Raw genomic sequence first — 21,831 nt, forward strand, 5'->3', positions numbered from 1 at the left:
TTCGAGTTTAAATCCTATTGGCACCTGAAAAATGCGCTTTTGAATGGTTTTAGTCATATGAGATCTCTATGCAGTCATCTATGCAGGAGTACTAACATATTCCAGCTGCTCCAACTGACATTCAAATGCTTGCTGTTATCATTTTGTAATTCAAATTCTGCTGATAAAATATGATTATGTGAGGACTAGTTTAAATTCAAATCTCTTTGGCCTTTACTTATTTAGTTGTAACAAACTCTCTGCTGTGCTGTTATAAATACATATTCCTGTTTAACCTTTGCAAATCAATAAAACAATGAAAAATCTTTCATTATTGGTGGGATGTTGTTAAGGGTTTGACAAGTGTACCAAATGTTCAAGTAATAATAAAGTCTTGGAAGTCTGAATGTCGAATTTATAAAAATTTTGTGTTGTATTTATCTTGCATATTTTTTAATTAATTTATAAGTGAAGAAATAATATAAAAAAGAGGGGCAGAAGAGAAAAAAATAATAATGAATTATAAAAAGCAAAAGAATTAAAAGCAGAATAATTCAAAACGAGATTCAATAGAATGAGAGTGTTAGGATCTAACATGCTATCCTACCCACATTTATTCATTTGCTCGTCCCTCAGAATGACAAGCCTATTTTGTTTGCATGCGCATAAAATTATCATTTTATGTCTAGCAATGACTTTCTTATGAAATTCTTTCTTTTTGTTCTATGAGAAGTTATTCTCTTCTGAGTATCTAACTCCTAAAAGAATGAAAAGATGAATAATGCATGAAAAGATAAACATAAAAGATGATAGAATGAAAAAAAACTTGGTATTGCATCGATAAATAGTAAGTACATCATACATCGCTTGCTTGACTTTTAGGTCTGTCAGGCCCTAGGATTTAGCACCCATGGCGATGAGGGCTATATAATGAGGGGAGAGAAAGAAAGAAAGGGATAACATAATAAAAGAAAGGAGATGAAGAGTTCTCAGGGCTTTAGGTAATAGTAGTGAGAGTGCTCTGAGACTTGGTGAGTCGTTCCCCCTCGACCAGATTCTCCATTTACAACTGCTGAAGTGGACTTTAGATCTTCGTAGGCTCGCTTAGCGCGCCCTCCTTTGCTCAGTGCCAATGGATCACGTGCTTAATGGACTCCTCTCGCTTAACGTGCTCTGTTTTGTTGGATCTCGCGCTTAGCGCGTGTTGCGCGCTTAGCGGATTCTGTTTCTGTTGCGCGCTTAGTGCCATGTCTTCTGTCTCGTTTAGCGCGAGTTGTACACTAAGCGAGTCGTGGGGTGGATCTTTTTTGATTTTTTTTTTTTTGTCTTCATTATTTTCCACTTTTTATTTTTAGCACCTTCAGTTTTTGTATTTGTCGCCAAGATTCAACGAAACATCAATTTTTTAACATTTAAGTGTAAATAACTGTTAAATAATTATTTTTAAAGATAATTTGACTTTATTTTTTATTATCAAAGTACAATTATTTAGCAATTATCAGATGTTTAAAATAAGTGGTTGTATATCATTACTCACAACAACCAGGGTCTATATGGTAGTACTACTATATTGTATCAAGAGCCTATCTTTAATCAACCTTTTTTTTTTTTTTCGACCCACATGGCCTCCCAAACCACCTCTTCCACAACAACCAACAATGCCTATAGCTCCTCTAACTCTAACATCATTGAGTTCAACCTTGCACCCAACCTGCCAACCAAACTTTCAGCAATCTGGAAGGAGATGTTAAATAAACCACTCCCTGTCCTCCATCCACTATTGGATCTGGAGACTCCGCGGTCACAAATCCTGAATACCTGCATTGATGTCACCAAGATAGCCATTTTTCACTTGCCTTACTCGGATCCTGCAGCCCCGCGGCTCAGGTTATGTGGCCTCAGCTACTTCCTCTGCAGATGCTTCTGCTTATCTTGCCCTCAGCCTCAGCCACTAATCTAGAGGCATTCTATGTTGGGAACCAAAGTAAATGAAGATGAATGCATGACTGCACGAGATAAAATAGAAAGAAGAGAAATCAATGGTGAAGGCAAATTGATGGATTAGAGCCTAATTAAAATTGTTCAATATTATTTAGATAGGGTCTCAACTCTCAACATTGTCTATTAATTAGACTTTCAAAGATACGGGTTCCATACATGATAGAGTGTGCCTATTACAAACATAGCTCCAAAGCAACAGAGTTCAATACCTCGAAATTTTAAACCTTCCTACTAGTTTAGACAAAGTTTAACACAACAGGAGTAGGAAGCACGCTTATATTACAGCCTAAAAACAGCAAACGCAAACACACTCAAATGACAGTGATAACATAACAATGCTGAGAGCAACTTCTAACTTCTAAGGTTACATTACAGAACTACAACAGGACTGGTTACTCTGTGCCTGCCATCTGTCCAAGACAAATTCCCAAATAAAGGCAACCCATGACGGGCACCAATTGGCTGCAGTATAACCTGAAACTTCTTCTTTTCTCCGGTTCTCTTAAAAGTCAACGAACATGGTTGAACAAGAACCTTAATCCCCTTCGGCCCGTGAGTATTCACAACATACGTGCTTGGAGGCCCAACATTTGTAACTGTACGAGTAACACTTATGGTCTTTGACCCAGAATGACGCACCGTAATTGAAGGATAGTTGAAATCTTCAATTCTGTAAGACTTGGGACAAGTGTAAGGCAATTTCAATTTGGCAAATAAGTTGAGTAAAGCTTGGTTGTAACCAGAAGCACATAAGAAGTTCAAGTAATCGGAGGTGCGTAAATCGTAAACGAGTCCAGGGTCAATTGCAAGGTTAGGTTGAATGTGTCCGGCACCATATTCGAATGGAGTTGCTACCTCATCAAATGCATTGCGAATGGGTTGATTCGTGTTGTCTAGTGTTGTAGCTGGAATTAATTAAGAGCATAGTTGTTAATTAATAAGCCACCAATGCTTTGCCAAATGATATGCTGCATATGTGCATTTTATATTTTGTACATATGACAGTATTTTGTAATTGAGCATGCATATGCATATATATTACTAATGTACCTGTGGTCATAATAGCTGATTTGATAGCTGCTGGACTCCAAGTAGGATGATATGCTTTGAGAAGACCTGCAATGCCAGCGACATGAGGGCAAGACATAGAAGTTCCCTGTTGCACATTGAAAGGAGACCGACGTCTATCTGATGCAATATTAGACGGACCTGCTCCTTGTGTAAAAGCTGCAATTACGTTCACACCAGGAGCAGTTATGTCTGGCTGAAAAAGAAACAAATTACCTCAAGTTTATCTTACATGAGTCATTAATTGTAAGAACGAAAATCATCATGTCATATTGGTGTAACAAAATGTATGTAGACCTTTAGTATTAATGGTTGCACGGAACTGGGGCCCCTGGATGAGAATCCTGCTATGATTGGAGCAGGCTTTACTCCTATATGTGTCCTTGCCGCACTCAAGTAAGCTAAGACCCCCCTGCAACAATATATGTAGAAATTAATTAAGTGTTTATATATATATATATATATATACATACACACACGACATTTGAAAGGGACTAATGATATGTGTGTGAGAGAGAGAGAGAGAGAACTTTACTTGCTGCTGATGTTGAAAGCACCTCCTTGACTTTCATTCCCTGTTCCACTGATACTTGCAGCAGGTAAAACATGATTCTCGGCCAGAAGTAAATTTCCACTTTGCTCATCATTTTGCACAAAAACTGCCACAGCACCAGCAAGAGCACCCTGTTGGCCCTCACTAACTGAAGTTAATTTATCACCTCGAAGGCATATTAGTATCTTTCCCCTTACTTTTCTAGGATCAAGTGTTCCCGGTTTGCAAAGACGACTACACCAACAAACATACATACATACATATACTCGTACATATAAATATTTGAAGCAAGCTTGGGAAATAAAAACAAAAATTGTGCTTACGCATCATTAATAGACACATGAGGAAGTCTAGCCTCGACAGAATTAATTATGGGATAGAACTTGTTCGACGGGGACGATGGTGGCAAGCCTCGATTGAGACTGGCACCCTGATATATACACACACATTCCAATTAATTAAGTTGACATAATAAAAACATATGAAACTAATAAATTAAGGAAAAATAAAGAAAGATGATACCGTAATGGATTGATTGTCGCTGAGAGAAATGTCGCTGAGAAAATCCCTGTCTAGTGTGCTAGCAGCAACGGTGAAGAACCAGGGTGCAACATTTGTGACACTTAAAGGTGATGGTCCATCATTTCCAGCAGAGCAAACTACGACTACGTTTCTGGCAACTGCATGGAATGCCCCTATGGACATCCCATCTGTTAACAAAGCTTCGGTATAGGGATTAGACGAACCGATAGAGGCAGAGATGACATCAACACCATCATGAATGGCATGATCAAATGCTTGTAGAATATCTGCTTCATGGCACCCTCCTGTGTCCAATTTATGCCAGCACGCTTTGTAGGCCACAACGCGTGCTCTTGGGGAGCCTCCCTTAGCAGTACCTTTGCCGTTACCTTCAACATTTGCTCCACGAGCAAAATTACCACCAGCTGTTGACAGTGTGTGGGTGCCATGCCCTACCAAGTCACGTCCACTGCGTAGCGTTCGACCAACCTTCCCAACTTCAGACTCGTGATTTTTTAGGAAAGTTCTTGCTCCAATCAGCTTCCTGAATATTCATAATATTATAGGCCGTTCTACCTTGTTACCGACAACAAAACTTCCAATGATAAACTGAACTAAATCATTACAGGTATCTAACATACTAATTATGAAAACAAATTAGTTTTTTTAAAAAAATTATTAGCTTTTTTGGGTCTAGACAACAGTTATTCTTTATTAGCTTGCCAACACAATTTATGTAAGAATATTAAAAGGTATCGAATTTGTTCTGTCATTCAAAGGAGCAATCAGTGCAGATATATACACTGGCCAATATTCATCATGAGGCTTGCGATGTTGCTCCCAAGTCCTAAACATATGCATATGTTTGTGGCAAAGAAAAAGTTACGCCTAAATTACCCTACATTAATATCCATATCAAATATACTCCTAAACATACGCCTATAAGATATTCCTACCGGATTTTGTTAAAGAGAAATGATTCTTTGGACACCCAAAGGTATAGACACCTTGAGAGAGATGGAAAGAGAGGAGAGATAGATAATTGATAAGATTGATGATCGATGTGATGTGACAAAAAGAGAGATATGAGTGTTTGTAAAATCAAATGATTGAACATTTATTATACTAAAGTTAAAGTTGAATAATATGCCTAATATCAAATTATGTAAAATCACGTGATTGAGCATGTATAGTTAATGTAGTGAAGTAAGGTTGAATTGTTGGACTAATACTGAGTTTAATTATTAATGAAAATAATTTTTAATTAGATTTTATTTATCTTTTGATCGAATTCAGATTAGACAATATTTATTTTTCAGGATAAATCAAAGGGTTAAGATAAAAAAATGAGTTATTGGTGTCCAAATATCACTATTCTTTTTTTAAAAAATGTTACATGGTATTTACATCTTTTATTTACAAGCGTAAATTTAGCATATCCCATTAAATATCACGTTAACAACTTATCATGACTCTTAAAAAAAAAAAAAAAAACTTATCATGTCTAGGTGTAGCTAGATTCTAGCATCTTATTTCTCGTCTATCTTTGGATGGATTATATGATTTAAAATAAACTAAGATAACTATCTCTAAAGTTTTGCGAAATTGCACAAATCCATCATACTTATCCTACACCAACCTCTTTAATTTTTGAAAAACATACATGAGCACCCTCTTATTCATTACTTTACCTCAACCCAATTTACAAAAGAAAATCCCTGTTTGTTTCCAGAAATAATATTTCTTTTTTTTTTTACAGAAGAAATAATATTCTTGGAAATACTATTACATTAAGATGTTTGATAAATATTTAACATTGCTTGGAATATTTTTAAATCTATATTAATTTAAAAATAAAAATATCGAATAAACAAAATATAAAAGAGAAAAGTGAAAAATTATTTTAGAAAATAAAGCTTCTCACTTTTGCATCAGAATAAAATGGCAATGAAATCAAGATGTCTAATTCAATTGGTTAAACATGCTGTAAATCTCTAGTGCCATGTTAATATTTCCGAGAATATACGTTTACTCCGTGAAACAAATAAACTCAAAGTAATGTATGCAAAATATTGAATTCTATTATGTATTTTTTTTTTTTTTGTTATTAAGAGAATCTTCCATCTATATATAGTTATCAGGACGAATCCAAAAACTAATTACAAAAGAAAAATCTGAAGAGGGTTGGGTCGGGTTTAAGTCCCGTCCTATTTTGTTTGTTGAATTTCCAAGTCCGTCCCTTTGTTTCCGAAAATGACAAATTTATGGCTTCATACCTGGCATCACAATCCCTCCCTTTGCTAAACTTTTATTGCAAAAAAAAGATATAAAATTAAATATTTGCGCTATGATTGCACATTGAATAATTGTTAATTTCTCTGTATAAAATGATAACGTACGTGCAGCCTGATTAATTTGATCCTTTTTGGTTGATTTTCTACACTAACTTGAGTACTAATTTTATAAATTTACATTCAATTACCTTAAGTTATATATTTCAGTAAAAAGAATATATTACCTTTGTTTAAAAGGCTGGTTTCTTATGTTTTAATGGGTAGTTCAACAATCCCAATTTACGAATTGAAAGTTGAAACAACAAAGAAAATTTACCTGTTACAGAAGTATCCCTGTGTACCATTAAAACTGTCAATTTGACAGACACCGTTCCCACGCCACTTTGACGGGACTGGTCCGTATCCTTTATCGCGGAAACTGGAGTGTTCGGGCCAAACTCCTGTTCAAAAAGCTACTAATGTATTTGCAAGAGGAATATGATGGACTTTGGAGTACAAATTAATGACTTTTTATATAAAATGTAAACTATTTTAATTATAGTAGTGAGAATGAAATCCATCCATTTGTTAAAATAAATTATTTAATAGGTGTGATTGGCACACACTAAGCTAAAACATAAAGAGAATAATGCATAACAAATATGTTTAAATTACGAGACATTTTTGAAACACAATGAACACAATACAAACAAATTAATGTAAAACTTATTATAGTATCATTCTTAATATAGATTATCTTAACAAAATTACTTTTATAATTATTATTATATTTTAGAAAATATCATATACTGTTATATATTATTAATATACAGTGGTTGTCCTAAGCACAGTCGAGGTGAATCATTTTTGGAGGGGGATCATTTTTATTTTATTTTGTTTATAAATATTAAAATAATTTTATATAGTTTTAAAATTATATAAAAATAAAAAAATAATAATAACCAATAATTTTTTAGGGAAAAAATTAACAATAATTAGTCAATTAATGGGTGATGTTTTACTTTTCCACAAAAATCTACTCACAATTCTGGAAAAATGAATCCACAATTTTATGCATAATGCTAACGTAAAGAAGAGAGTTGGTATATTATTTCCTGTCATATTTTTTTTTTCCAGCATTAACGTAATTATGTAAGCAATGACATTGAACTTTCTCCCTTTCCCTCTAATCTCTGCATCTTGGGTCTCTCTCTTTAATCTCTTTGTCATTGCACCATGTCTAACAACCCGAATGCACAGTTACACAGAAACAATCGTGTCGTGCCACTAATAAGTCCTACCTTTTCATTGTGTTTCATCCTCTTTAATTTCTTTGTCGATCACTTTGTGTCTCATTGTCGTTGTGTGTACTTGGGTAATTTATCGTTTCATAATGGTAGGAACTAATTAAGACACATAGTACTGGTGGACACCATTATTGATTCTGTTTTCCATTGTGTTGTGGCTTTCAAGGATTGCTCGTATGTTTAATCATTTTTAGCAAGTGTGTTTAATTGTTTATACTTTTGAAAATTGGTGTTTGTAGGTTCAACGTTACAATATATATAGCAATGCCAATGTAAACCTGAGGAATTGTTTCACTTTAGTTGGTATTTGGGATACAAATGAAAAGAGGAGGGATACATTAGGAATATATAAGAAAATAATAAAAATCGAAACTAAAGTACAACATAATTATTCTTATAATCTTGATGGTTAAATTGTTGTTAAGAGAGGTTTTAATGTTTGAATTAAAATCAAGCTTGGTGATATTTAATTATTTAAAGATATTTAATTATTTTCCCTTGTATAACTTTTAAAATAATATTAATTGTTCATGTTGTTACATATGCATATGCTTAAAGAATTAAGTTTATCGACATTGAAATGATTAAAATTCTATTTGCGACCTATTAATTAATTAGAATTTCTTTTATTTTTATCAAAAACAATTTTTAAAAAATCTCGATTACGAACAGGCTATTAATAATTTACAACAAAAAATACATTAATTGAAGAAAAATATTCAAATAATTATAAGAACATCGTCTTCTCGTTTCTCTTACAAATAATAATGAAATTATTTAAATATATTACTTTGATTTTTGCATAGATATATATAATTTCTCATTTTTTATTTAAAATGAATGGGTTTGGTTAGAAGAAGCAAACTTAAACTAAACCTAAAACGACTCACCGACGTGTTTTTGAGCTGATAGATGGATAGGTGATCACAGTATATATATATATATATATATATATATATATATATATATATATATATATATATATGTAATGGGATAAATTGTAATGTCGGTCTTCCATTGATTTTCGATCTATAATTTTATTTTCTCTTTTTTAAAAAAATATACAATTTTTGTCATATCCTTAATTTAATTTTCTATATGCTTATTTTTTTATATTTTAATTAATTAATTTTTTTAATAATATTTTAAATGAATATGTTAGGTTTAAAGTTTTTCAATTGAACTAAAATTAAAAGAAATAAAATATATGTAAAATTAAAGATTAAATCATAAATGTGAATTTTTTAAATACCAGAATTGCATTAAAAGGAGATAAAAATTTTTGTTAAGGAATAAAGGGGAAATCAAATTGCAATTTAACAGTTGTAACTATAAAAACAATATTTTAAAATTTCTAGAAAAAATGTCTTAATTATATATCTAGATATCGAATTAATTCAATAGTTAAATTAAAACATACTTAAGATATTTGGTGGCTTGGTGCTGAAGAAGTAAACACAATAATAAAATATCAGTTCAGCACCTTAAATTTTCGATCAATTTGTTGTCGGAATAAATGTAATATAATGTAATTTAAAAGCTGAGCTGTTGCGTTGTAAAATGACGTACGGCTTTTCTTAGGATTTTTTTAAAAAAATAGGATACAATATTTTTTAATTTCTATAAATATAGTTAAATGTAATTTTTATCTTTTATGCCTAATTTTTTGTTAATTTTTTCTTTTTAAAATTCAATTTTCTTAAAATATACTACTACTTATTAATATATATATATATATATATATATATATATATATATATATATATATATATATCAACAAGTCATATCACATGTTACTTTAGAATAACTATTAAAATGATGTAACTAAATATATCATATGACAGTGACGCTTTAAAGGAATATTTATAATTTCATAATCTCTAATAAATGTTAATCTCAACTAAAGCACTATGCATCTACTAAAAAAGAAAAAAAAAGAAAAAACTAAGCAATATGCATACCTGTATCGATATTAGCGATGATTATATTTTCTCCAAATCTTGCTTTCCTCCAAGCAGAGTTTGCAGGAATTCTTCCATTTTTTTCCAGTCCAAGAAATTCCCATGACCTGGTTGTATGCAATTTGTGTTCTTTGCTCAAGAAAACAGAAACTACATTTGGGTTTTCTGAACCAATACAAACATATAATATACACTATATCAATTTGCGAGGCTTCAAGATGAGTACAAAATCATGGTCATGGTAATAGTCTTTGCTCACTTGCAATCTCTGATGCTTCTTCCTCTTCAAGTATGGCAGCAAAGCCATTGATGTGCTTATTGTACGAGTACATAATTGCTTCCTTGGCCTTCTCATGACTGTTAAATTATCAATTTTTTTAATTAACATGCACGTCCTAATAATATATTTAACAGAATTTAACATTTGTTTTACCTTCCTAAGTAAGAAGCGAGTAAATCATGATGGGAATTTGTGGCTGTTTCAAGATCACTAGGCAAAGGGTCTGGACCATGAGAATGTCCTCCCATGTACACAATGTAGGTCTGAAAACACAGAATCCAAAGCACGCAATTGGTACATCAACAAAATATAAATTTGGAAATTCTCAAAGTTGGAACTTGAACAATTACAAAACTCCATAAGATTAATGAGAAACCGTAATGGGCGAACTAATAAAATGCAAAGCTTACTTGCCTTTCTAAGAGCATTGGTAGGTTCCTGCAAGAAAAAGCAGAGAAGAAATGATGTCAAAACAAGTTTGAAGATGGAGAATGGCATCATGTATCTCCAACTGTTCTTCTGTTCTGGGGTGGCTGTAGTCCATGATGTGCCTCTGCTTATATTGGAAAATGGGTAACATATATTTACTTTGTTTTTTTGTTTCTTTTCCTTCTTTTTTTCGTCCTACTTCTATTCTGTTTTTTTCCCCTTATCTTTCTTCCATTATTTTTCATTATAACATTTATTACATCCATCATTTTTTATTTTTTATTATTCCTTTCTCTTCACCGTACACCAAAACAAGAAAGCAATGATTCAACACTTATCGTAACAGAGAAAGAATTGTGCTCGAGGGAGATAATGAATTTTGCATTTATATGGGATATAGAGGAATAGGTTTGTAACTTTTATTAATTAATTTGATATTAGTTTACAGTGATATATATACAAGTGAACAGCCCTAATATGTAGTGAATCAAGCTACCAATCTCCTAATAATTCTCAACAAATCAGAATTGAAAATAACAGATTTACACGGCTAAATAATTAAAGGAATTGAAAACTAATTATTATTATTGATATCCTCCCGCAAGTTGTATAATCTGGATGAGAGATGCAACTTGGACAGTAGCGATTCGAACCGAGGGTGAAGCAGAGGCTTTGTTAGAATATCAGCAAGTTGATCATCGGTAGACACAAAAGACACTCGAAACTTGCCATGTTGAACATGTTCTCGGACAAAGTGGTAGGCTAAGGCTATATGTTTCATCCGAGAGTGGAAGACAGGATTAGCACTGAGATTTGTGGCACCAAGATTGTCACAGTATATGACTGGATTGGCAGTGGGCATGTGACCAAGTTCTGTGAACAAGGAAAGAACCCATAACCAAGGCTTTGTATTCTGCTTCAGTTGATGATCGAGCAACAGAACATTGTTTGCGGGAGCTCCAGGAGATGGGAGTGTTACCAAGATACAACAAGTAACCAGTGGTTGAAACATAATCATCCTTGTCACCAGCCCAATCAGCATCCGAGTAGGCATGAAAGGTCAAAGGAGCAGTCGCTGAGATGAAGACTCCTTTGTCACAAGAGCCCACCAAATATCGGATCACTCGTTTGAGTGCAGACCAATGCGCCGTTCTTGGATTTTGCATGAAATGTGCGAGTTTGTTAGTGCTGAAGGCGATGTCTGGACGTGTAAGACTCAAGTATTGAAGGCTTCCAACCAGTGTGCGGTACTCATTTGGAGAGGGTAGGAGATCACCAGAATCCTTAAGTAATTGAACACTCGCTGACAAAGGAGTGGATGCTGGTTTTGTATTTGTCATGCCTGATTTATGTAGCAGATCAATGATATATTTCCTTTGTGAAAGAAACATTCCTGCAGCGGAAGGAATTACTTCGACACCCAAGAAATAACTGAGACATCCAAGATCTTTTAACGAAAACCGAGCAGCAAGTGTGGCAATGAGTTTGGACAGCTCTGCAGATGAATTTCCAGTCATAATTATATCATCAACATATACTAATAAGTAAAGTGTAACCTCTGGTTTTTGGTAGATGAAAAGAGATGCATCTGCAGTGGAATTGACAAAACCAAGGGAGAGCAGGAATACGCGAAGCTCCGTATACCAGGCGCGGGGTGCTTGCTTCAGCCTACAGAGTGCCTTTTTGAGGCGACAAACATGATCAGGAAAGTTTTTGTTGACAAAACCAGGTGGTTGTATCATGAAGACATCCTCCTTAAGTGTCCCTTAAAGAAATGCATTGTTGACATCAAGCTGACGTATGGGCCACCCTTGACGAACTGCAAGAGTTAGGACAATGCGAATGGTCACCGGTTTAACAACGGGGCTAAAAGTTTCTGTATAGTCCCAACCAGGGCGTTGGTGAAACCCTTTGGCGACTAACCGAGTCTTGTAACGATCAATTGATCCGTCTGGATTTCGTTTGATTCGAAATACCCATTTACAGCCAACCAAATTTTGATCAGAGGACCGACTGATAAGATCCCAAGTGTTGTTGTGGTGTAAGGCATCAAATTCGGCTTGCATGGCTGAGCGCCAATCAGGGTCGCGAAGGGCCTGGGTGATGGTGTTGGGTTCAATGGGAGAGGAGGCTTGGACATGGAGATTAAGCTTTTGGATGGGTTTGATAATTTTGTTTTTAGACCGAGTGATGATCCCACCTCCATTTGGGTTGACAATGGTTTGGGGTGGTGGAGCAGAGAGTTGCGGGGATGATTGTGAGGTTGGAGGAGGAGATTGAGTGGGGTTTGTGGGTTCGGTGGAGGACTGGGCCATATATGGGGAGTTGGTGATGGATGGGGAGGAAGGGGCAGGAGATGAATCTTCCGGTGGGTTCATGGGTTGTAAGATGGAGAGTTGAAGTGGGCCTGTTTGTTGCTCCGGACTTGGACTAGCGTGAGTTACTAGGGAGTTGAACGGGAATTCAGATTCAACGAACTTCACATGCCGAGAGATGTAGATCCTTCCTGTTGTGGGATCGAGACACAGATATGCATGTTGATCAGCCGAGTAACCTACAAAAACACACATAGCAGACTTTGGTGCAAGTTTATGGTTAGCATATGGTTTAATCCAGGGAAAACACAAACATCCAAAACACTTTAACTTATGATAATCCGGACTAATGTTGAGCAATTTAGAATAGGGTGATTGGTACCCAAGAATTGGAGTTGGGAGGCGATTTATGAGATAAGCAGCGGTGGTCATGGCATGAGGCCAATAGGTGAGGGGCAAGCCCGAGTAATGGAGAAGAGAGAGACCGGTTTCAGCAATGTGACGATTCCGGCGTTCTGAAATTCCATTATGTTCAGGTGTATGAGGTGGCGTTGTATGATGACTTATACCATGATTTAGTAAAAAAGGGCGAAGACCAATATATTCGCCACCATTATCTGTGTAAAGAATTTTTATTTTGTGATGATAGAAATTTTCAACGAGCAATTTAAATTTGGGAAATATAGTTTGCACATCAGATTTTCGTTTCATTGGATATAGCCAAATATAGCGAGTAAAATGATCAACAAACATGCAATAATAGCGAAGACCATCAATTGATAAAATAGGAGAAGTCCATACATCAGAGAAAATTATTTCTAATGGATAACAAGATTTAAGAGTGGATTCATGGAATGGAAGTTTATGACTTTTGCTAATTTGACACGAGTTACAATCGGATTGCGGAAATTTATTTGAGCCTAAGGAAAAATGTTTCTGAACAAATTTGAAAATAGAAGATGAAGGGTGCCCAAGCCTATGATGCCATGATGCAGAGGATTCTGTTCGAACCGTGTGGACGGAGGGTGAGGTGGCGGGCCAGAGATAGAGTCCATCCACACATGAGCCTTTATGGGTTTGTGACCCGTCTGCAGGTCATTCACATAAAAAGAGTTTGGCAGGAAAACAACAGCAGAGTTAGTTTGTTGGGTAAGTTTAGAGACAGAGATTATTTTTTGTTTCATGGAAGGAACACACAAAGCATTAGACAAGGATAAATCATTAAGTAAAAGTGTTCCAGAATGAGTGATGTTTAAACCTGAACCATTACCCATAAACAGTGAGTCAGGACTAGTGTACGGATGATGAAGCGCCAGATTATCGAGATCATTGGTTACGTGATTTGTCGCTCCACTGTCAAACAGAAAATCATGTTGCGATGGGTCGGCAGTTGCAGTATTGACCTAAACCTGTCCAGTGTGAGCCGAAGAGTTACGAGGTGGCGGTGGGACACTAGGATGCTGCTGCTGGAAGGTTTTGCACTGAGAGAGAACATGACCTTTGATGTTGCACCACTGACAGTGGCCGAGAAAAGGTTTGCGAGTGCCAGTGCGTTGAGTTGATTGTGCAGGGTTTTGTCCATGCCGAGATTTGTCATTGGAATTGGGTCGAGCCTGAGCATTCAAGGCTGTCAGCGGGGCAGGAGTTTGTCTTTGGGCAGCACCAATTGAAAGTTCCTGAATCAGAAGCCGTTCATGGAGGTCATCAAAATTGATTGGGGTGTCCCTTGCATTCACGGCATCAATGATTGCTCTATAGCCGTCGTCGAGACCGTGTAAGACATAATCAGTCATGTCTTCAACAGAAACAGGAGAGCCAAGTGATGCAAGGAGATCTGCAGTTTGCTTAGGTGATGCATATAGGTAGTGATGGATTGGGTACCTTTGGAAGCCGTACGGAGACGTTCCTTTAACTGCTTGAGATGGCTGCGAGATGCTTTGGCATAGGTGTTTTTGAGAAGGATCCAGAGATCATGCGAGGTCTTGGTTTGAGACACTAAGAAGGCCACTTCATTAGAGAGAGTGGTGAGGAGAGCACCATATATAAGGCGGTCCTGTCGACGCCAGGTTTGGTAAGCAGGATTCTGAGTTGTTACCGGAAGTGATGCAGTGGTGGGAGTCGTTTCCGACGGAGTCGGCGTCGAAGATGTTGGAGCGGTGAGGATCGTTTCTGACGGCGCAGGAAAAGATCCATCTGGATATTTGAGGAGATCATAGCCATCAAGGAGAGCTTCAACTTGTTGTTTCCAATTAGGATAATTGTTGGGAAGAAGTTTGGTGACATTGGTGAAAGTGATGCAAGCAAGGGGTTTGGATGGCTCATGGGAGTTGGGAATGAAGGAGTTGTTGTCGGCCATGGGAGGCAAGGATGGGGAACGACGTCCTTAATTGAAGAAATAGGGAATGGTTGGATCGTTTAGGCTGATACCATATAGAGGAATAGGTTTGTAACTTTTATTAATTAATTTGATATTAGTTTACAGTCATATATATACAAGTGAACAGCCCTAATATGTAGTGAATCAAGCTACCAATCTCCTAATAATTCTCAACAAATCAGAATTGGAAATAACAGATTTACACGGCTAAATAATTAAAGGAATTGAAAACTAATTATTATTATTGATATGGGAAACAATTAAAGTGGCATAGTTATGCATAATAGGAGCTCAATATGAAATGGATTGTTTTCAGCTTTGTCAGGCGTGGAAGAAGCATATTTCTTTTTCTTCTTCTTCTTCTTTTAATATAAGGTATAAGAAGAAGCCTATTTCATAGTCTGGTAGAGGATGTGAGAAGAATTAGTTCTAATGCTTCAAGGCAAGAATTGTTATTCAAAAAAAGACAAGGCAAGCTGTCCATTGTTTAGCTTCCTTGTCTTTTTATTTATTAGATGGATGTTGAATTCAGGGAGGAGGTCTCTTACGAATGGGGAAAAGAAAAGCCTAGCTTCGAGGCCTAGCAACTAATAATTGTTAAATATAAACTATTTTTTATAATAAAAATATATTGAAAATATCTTTAAAAATATTTATTTAACAGTTATTTTTGACTTAAATGATATGAATTGATAATTTTCTTTTTTCTATGACTTGAAGATATGAAAATAAAAGATTAAAAGATCCAAAAGATATAAAAAAAGATAAATAAGGAAGATCTTTTGCATCAAGTCTAAGTCTACTTTAGTAGCTATAAATAGAAAGTCGGACCAAGGGGAAAGACTCACTGAGTCTCAGAGCACTCTCACTATTACCTAAAGACAGATAACTCTTTTCTGTTATTATCTTTATCCCTTCATTTCTTTCACCCCTTTCATTGTAAAGTCGGCCGGTCATGAGTGACTAAACCCCTAGTTAGGGTCTGGCAGGTCTGTTTTATTTTGTATTCTCATCTTTACATTCTTTTAGGGGTTAGACACTCGGGAGAGGGTAACTTCTAATAAAGCTTTAAAGAAAATATGCATGAATCAATTTTGAGAGTTAGATACTCGGGAGAGGGTAACTTCTAACAGAACAACAATAAAGGATTTAATAAGAATATCATTGCTAGACATAGAATGATGGTTTTATGCCCATGCATTCATGCAAACATCTAGAATTCATACTTCAAGCATTTTATTTGTCGAGTCTTTTCAAAGGAATTTGGGATATAGATAAATAAAATAGGCTTGTCATTGTGAGAAATCAGGGGTAAGTAAATGAATAGATGTGGGTAGAATATATCTAATTGCATTGACAAAGAAAAATCATAAACTCATGCATCCTAGACAGACAAGGCATGCTAGGTCCTAACATTTGCATTTCATTGAATTCTCTCTTTAATTATCTTGCTTTTAATTCACGCATTTCTTAATTCACTATTATTGCCTTCTATTCTTTCGTCTACTCTTTTCCTCTATTGTTTTTCTTTTATAAATTGAAAAGTATCCAAGATAAGTACAACACAAAATCCCTGTGAAATCGACACTCGGACTTTCGAGATTTTATTACTTGGACATTTGGTACACTTGCCAAACGCCTAACAGGAACCTCTATAAGAGAGAAAGATAAGGAAGAAACTTGTATTATTTTTCTGTTGTCCAATACATTCATGTTTACTCCTATATATATGCATCAATGATGTTGTGATTTGAAAAGAAGATAACACGATTCTAGAGAATTCTAGTGAATTCTAGCAATAACAGAATTTAGACAACAATAACAGAAATTTAGACAAGTATCAGACAATATTATTCCTTGTCCTGCCACCTCAGTATTCCCTTAACATAATGGATTACACAAAATCCCTTATGTGCTAAGATTAGGTGATCTTTCTAGTGGGCCTCTGCTGTATGCTAGTGATTGTTCCTATCGTGCCTGGTTGTATTGTATCTGATGGTGGTTGTCGTGTTACTCCCTCCATAACAAGGTCCCATTTTAGTTGAGCACCAAATGATAGGGATGAGCGTGTACTAGTTTTCAAGGAACCAGGAACCTCTAGCAAGTAGTAAGAGAGAAAGGAAGAACAGAGAAGAGAGTAAAGGAAATTGGATAATTTTCATTCATGCCTTGCTTGTTATTTACATTAGTATTTATAGACTTCATTCTAATAGAAAAGATTCTCGAAATATTTGGTCCTAACAAAATTTGTCCACATTGTCCCCTAGGAGCTGACAATGCCAAGTAAGGACATTCTAGAAGGTGGCCTTAGTTGTTGGCCTCACCATTCTTCCTCAAACGTAATCATTGAGGTAAGAAGGTTTTGAAATCCTTCTTTTGATCTTAGTTTCTATTTGCACCTCCTCTTTTGCTTTTATGACTCCTGCCTGCATTTCTGTTTGTAAGCCCGTATCAACCAAATCATGAGCATCTTCTCTATTTCATCAATAATATGTGAGCATCTTGAATTTGAAAAAAAAACTATGCTTTCATCATTTTCTGGAAGCACGATTTTAATCTGAAGAATGATTGATGTACGAAATGTATGTTACCTACCTACCGAGAAATATATGCTAGAAGTAAATTTATTATTAATTATTTATAAGTTCCTATAAGAAAAATAATAATAATTAAGATTTACTTAAATTAATCTGTGTATGATCCGTGTTAAATTTGTTTGTTTTTTTTATTATTCATTCAGCATGAACGACCTTGTTTTGAGCCGGGATAACTTTACTGTTTTTATTCGAACAATTTCTAACATGTTTTCATTAATTGAATGCGAACCTTTTATCTTTTGAAATCAATTTAAAGTTAATGTGTTTAAAAAAAAATTTGCATAATTTTATTTTCTTTTATTCATTATTTGTGAGAATAGAGAGTGTCACACACCAAAACAAGAAAGCAATGATTCAACATTTATCATAACAGAGAAAGAATTGTGCCCGAGGGAGATAATGAATTTTGCATTTATATGGGCAACAATTAAAGTGGCATAGTTATGCATAATAGGAGCTCAATATGAAGTGGATTGTTTTCAGCTTTGTCAGGCGTGGAAGAAGCATATTTCTTTTTCTTCTTCTTTTTTTAATATAAGGTATAAGAAGAAGCCTATTTCATAGTCTGGTAGAGGATGTGAGAAGAATTAGTTCTAATGCTTCAAGGCAAGAATTGCTATTCACAAAAAAGACAAGGCAAGCTGTCCGTTGTTTAGCTTCCTTGTCTTTTTATTTCTTAGATGGATGTTGAGTTTTGGACGAGGTCCCATTTCAGTTGGACCAAACCATGGGCAATGATGTATCTTCTCTATTTCATCAATAATATTTGAGCTTCTTGAATTTGAAAAAAAAAAAAAACTCTGCTTTCACCGTTTTCTGGAAGCACGATTTAATCTCTGAAGAATGATTGATGTACGAAATGTATGTTACCTACCTACCGAGAAATATATGCTAGAAGTAAATTTATTATTAATTATTTCTAAATCTCTATAAGAAAAATAATAATAATTAAGATTTACTTTAATTAATTATGACTTTACTTAAATTACTTTTCAGATTCTTTGAGGAAAAACAAAATCAAATCAATTAATTTGTATCCTATGATAAGCTCTCTGATCGGCATCAACTTCAACTTTATGCCCAATTTCATGTATGATCCGTGTTAAATCAGATTAGAGCCTCTCCATGAATCAACCAAAAGAAAAAACTCAGCTCCATAAAAAGTATAAATCTATGTTTAAAGTTTCTTCAAACATCAAGATCATATTAGTTACATTACTGGAGTCCCCAAGTTAGACTTGACTTTCTTTGTGAGTTTATCTTGCTCTTCTTTCTAAGTCTTGCTCATCTTCTGTTTCCTTGCACATTTTTCTTACGTTGAAAAACACAAATAATTAAGTGCAATCATGAAATGTCAAAACATGAATCACATGAAAGTGTCGACAATTGGGTTATTTTCTTACAAAAATTTATTTAGTTAATGCATTAAAACATCTAAAATATAATGGATTTATCGGCTATACAAGAAAACCAGGTGATCACAAAAGAATAATTGGTTTCTAGAGTTATGCTCTTAAACTTATACCTAGTAAAATTGTTACACAATAACCCTATAACTATGCGGTATTACATGATTTCTTACAATGCAGACAGACAAAAATGCTTACAATGCAAAATAAATCCAAGTTCAAATATTTTAGAGTTGTCCAATTGTAATAACAGGAAATGGACCCATTAAAGGTGATTTTGGCATCACAATTCACAAACACCTGATACACTTATGACCTTTTCTATGTACCTTTTTATATTTTTTTCCATTTTTATCATCGATACATTTATTCAAATTCCTTATCACCTTTTCTAAGTAAATCATGTTTTTATTATTTTTTTATAATTTTACACTTTTCATTTATTTCAATAGTTAATTTTATTGAACATTTAATAAGTTAGTTTTTCAGTTTTCAGCTACCAGTTTTCACTATGTTTGTTAAGGCATTTCAGTTAATTTTTAAATTTTTTTATTAGCTAAAAGGTTTGTTTGACTATTTGGTAAACAATTTTTTAATAGCTTTTGACGTTTTTTAAAATTCTACTTGAAGTGACATTTTTTAAAACATCAGCTTCTAATTTTTTATATTTTCTTTTCTTTTATCTTCAATATATTTACTAGTTATCTTTTTAAAATAAATCATGATTTTTTTTGTCACTTTACATTGTTTAATTACTTCAACAATTAGTTTTATCAAATTTTTAGTTAGCTTTTGAGTTAGTTTCATCAAACATATCCTTAGTAGCTTCTAGCGTTTTTTGAAATATTACTTGAAGTAATATTTTTTAAAACACTAATTTGTAGTTTTTTTATGTTTTCTTTCATTTTATTCTTTATATATTTATCTAATTTTCTAGTTACCCTTTTTTAATAAATTATTATTTTATTATTTTTGTATAATTTTACACTTTTCAACTACTTCAACAATTAATTTTACCAAACATTTATAATTTAATAAGCTAATTTTTCAATTTTCAGCTTTTGATTACCAATTAACTTTTCAGCTTTCAGGTAATTTTTCAACTTGTTTTATCAAACATAGCCTAGGTCTACAAAAAAAAACCTAATCTACCTAAAAAAGGAAATAAAATCATAAAAATAAACTTTGATATTTTCATTCATTGATTGATTTCCTAAAGAAGGAATACACTTATAAATAGTCATAATTGATATCAATCAATGGATACTAATTATTCATTGAGGGCAAGGCCCAATGTGAGGCGAGGTAATGTTAGGATGAACTTAGAAAGACCCAAATATATACTAAAATTAAAGTAATTAAAGGATTATATTGGGCTGAGTTAAATATTTTATATTATAATTTTATTTATGATCAGAATGAAATGATGTTGACATTTGGATAAATATTATCCATGGATTAATATCATTTATCAGTATCTAAATGTATTTTCCTTTGCCTATTATTATGAATGAAAAATATGAATGTTATCTTTTATCTTCTATTTAGCTTTAATAGTAGTTTTATGTAGCTTTAGTGTTGCCTAGCTTTTAGCACTCTATATAACATGGGTTGTAGACTACAATATGCATGATGCGTCAGCTTCTTCAATCTTTGGCACCGTGGCTAATAATCTGTCGTCAGGGTATATCTGAACATTATATATTTTGTTTGTTTGTTACTACAGCTTAATTTCTCATTTTAGAACTTGACTGGTTTCTTTCTCCCTCAAGAAACAAAGTATTAAGTATTAACTTCATGCATGGCATATTAGTCCCACTTTTCATTGACCATATATGTACTTCTTGCTGCATCCAAGGTTTTAAAAAGATTTTGCTTATCTGCAACGTCAAAAAAATTGAGATCTCTACCATTACATTAACTGAGGCTGCATCAATTGTGTATTATCTGCAATTTTGCACATTACAAAGATTATAATGAAAACGCAACGCTAATGATGACCACAAGTTAAAACCTTAGCTGCAGGCGGCATCCCTAGGAAGGCACAAGTCAGTTATTTACAATGAAATTGCCCAAGACTTTAACCCGGTATAGACAGATCAAATTAGCATCCCCACCACGTGGTGTGAAAAAGACTTGTCTAGTTGTAAAGTACACAAATCAAACATGAGACATAATATATAATAGAAACGAAAAAATTATATACTTTTCCATTCAATACAAGTTCTTCCCATCAAGACACTAACATGCGATCTTGTTTAGGATAAGGGTACATAAGATTTTCTTGGATTTTCCAAGTCGAGAGTTGCAGATTTTTTTTGTTTTTCCTCCTCGCTTCTGGTCCACTGTTGGCAACTTGGCTCAATTTTTTAGGTGAGTTTGAGATAATAATCATAGTATATATTCATCGGTTGAAAATTAAGAAGAGACTCGTTGATTTTCAATTAATCCAACAGCTGGCACTACAATTAATTACGTTCAAATTGGGGCCGAGTGCAAGAGTGCTCTACCTGATTGGAATCCAAGAAGCATATATTGAAGTAATGCATTTGATTTGGCTTCTTTTAATTTCCGATTTTTGAAGGATTTATTTATAAAAAAAAACATAAAAATCCCAAACTAGTTTGATTTGATTAGAAAATAAAAATTTTGAAATTAGACGCCACACTGAAGAGTGAAGACTAGAGCTAAAATCGATCCCAAACTGCTTCCTTTGTAGCAACTGTATTTTGAATATCATTTAGAACTATGGTCAATCTG

General features: G+C 34.1%; 1 protein-coding gene across 1 annotated transcript; it reads right to left on the reverse strand.

The window, feature by feature from the left end:
• Nucleotides 1–2,040: 2,040 nt before the first annotated feature.
• LOC114385014 (subtilisin-like protease Glyma18g48580) lies at nucleotides 2,041–10,508 on the reverse strand. The gene is made up of 11 exons (XM_028344940.1): nucleotides 10,359–10,508; nucleotides 10,098–10,207; nucleotides 9,924–10,021; nucleotides 9,665–9,829; nucleotides 6,734–6,857; nucleotides 4,124–4,667; nucleotides 3,925–4,031; nucleotides 3,584–3,835; nucleotides 3,346–3,460; nucleotides 3,031–3,244; nucleotides 2,041–2,885 (listed from the first exon to the last, which is right to left on the reverse strand). The coding sequence occupies exons 1-11, from the start codon at nucleotides 10,443–10,445 to the stop codon at nucleotides 2,350–2,352; spliced, it is 2,352 nt and encodes a 783-aa protein (XP_028200741.1). The 5' UTR covers nucleotides 10,446–10,508; the 3' UTR covers nucleotides 2,041–2,349.
• Between the last annotated feature and the right edge of the window lie 11,323 nt (nucleotides 10,509–21,831).

Source organism: Glycine soja, chromosome 14, assembly GCF_004193775.1.
Source record: "Glycine soja cultivar W05 chromosome 14, ASM419377v2, whole genome shotgun sequence".
Lineage (NCBI taxonomy): Eukaryota > Viridiplantae > Streptophyta > Magnoliopsida > Fabales > Fabaceae > Glycine > Glycine soja.

Coding starts and splice junctions, on each gene's coding strand:
- LOC114385014 (XM_028344940.1), bottom strand. CDS start 10,445: ATGATGCCATTCTCCATCTTCAAACTTGTTTTGACATCATTTCTTCTC. Junction 10,022..10,097: donor CTCGCTTCTTACTTAGGAAG/GTAAAACAAATG, acceptor ATAATTTAACAG/TCATGAGAAGGCCAAGGAAG. Junction 4,668..6,733: donor CAGGGATACTTCTGTAACAG/GTAAATTTTCTT, acceptor ATGAATATTCAG/GAAGCTGATTGGAGCAAGAA.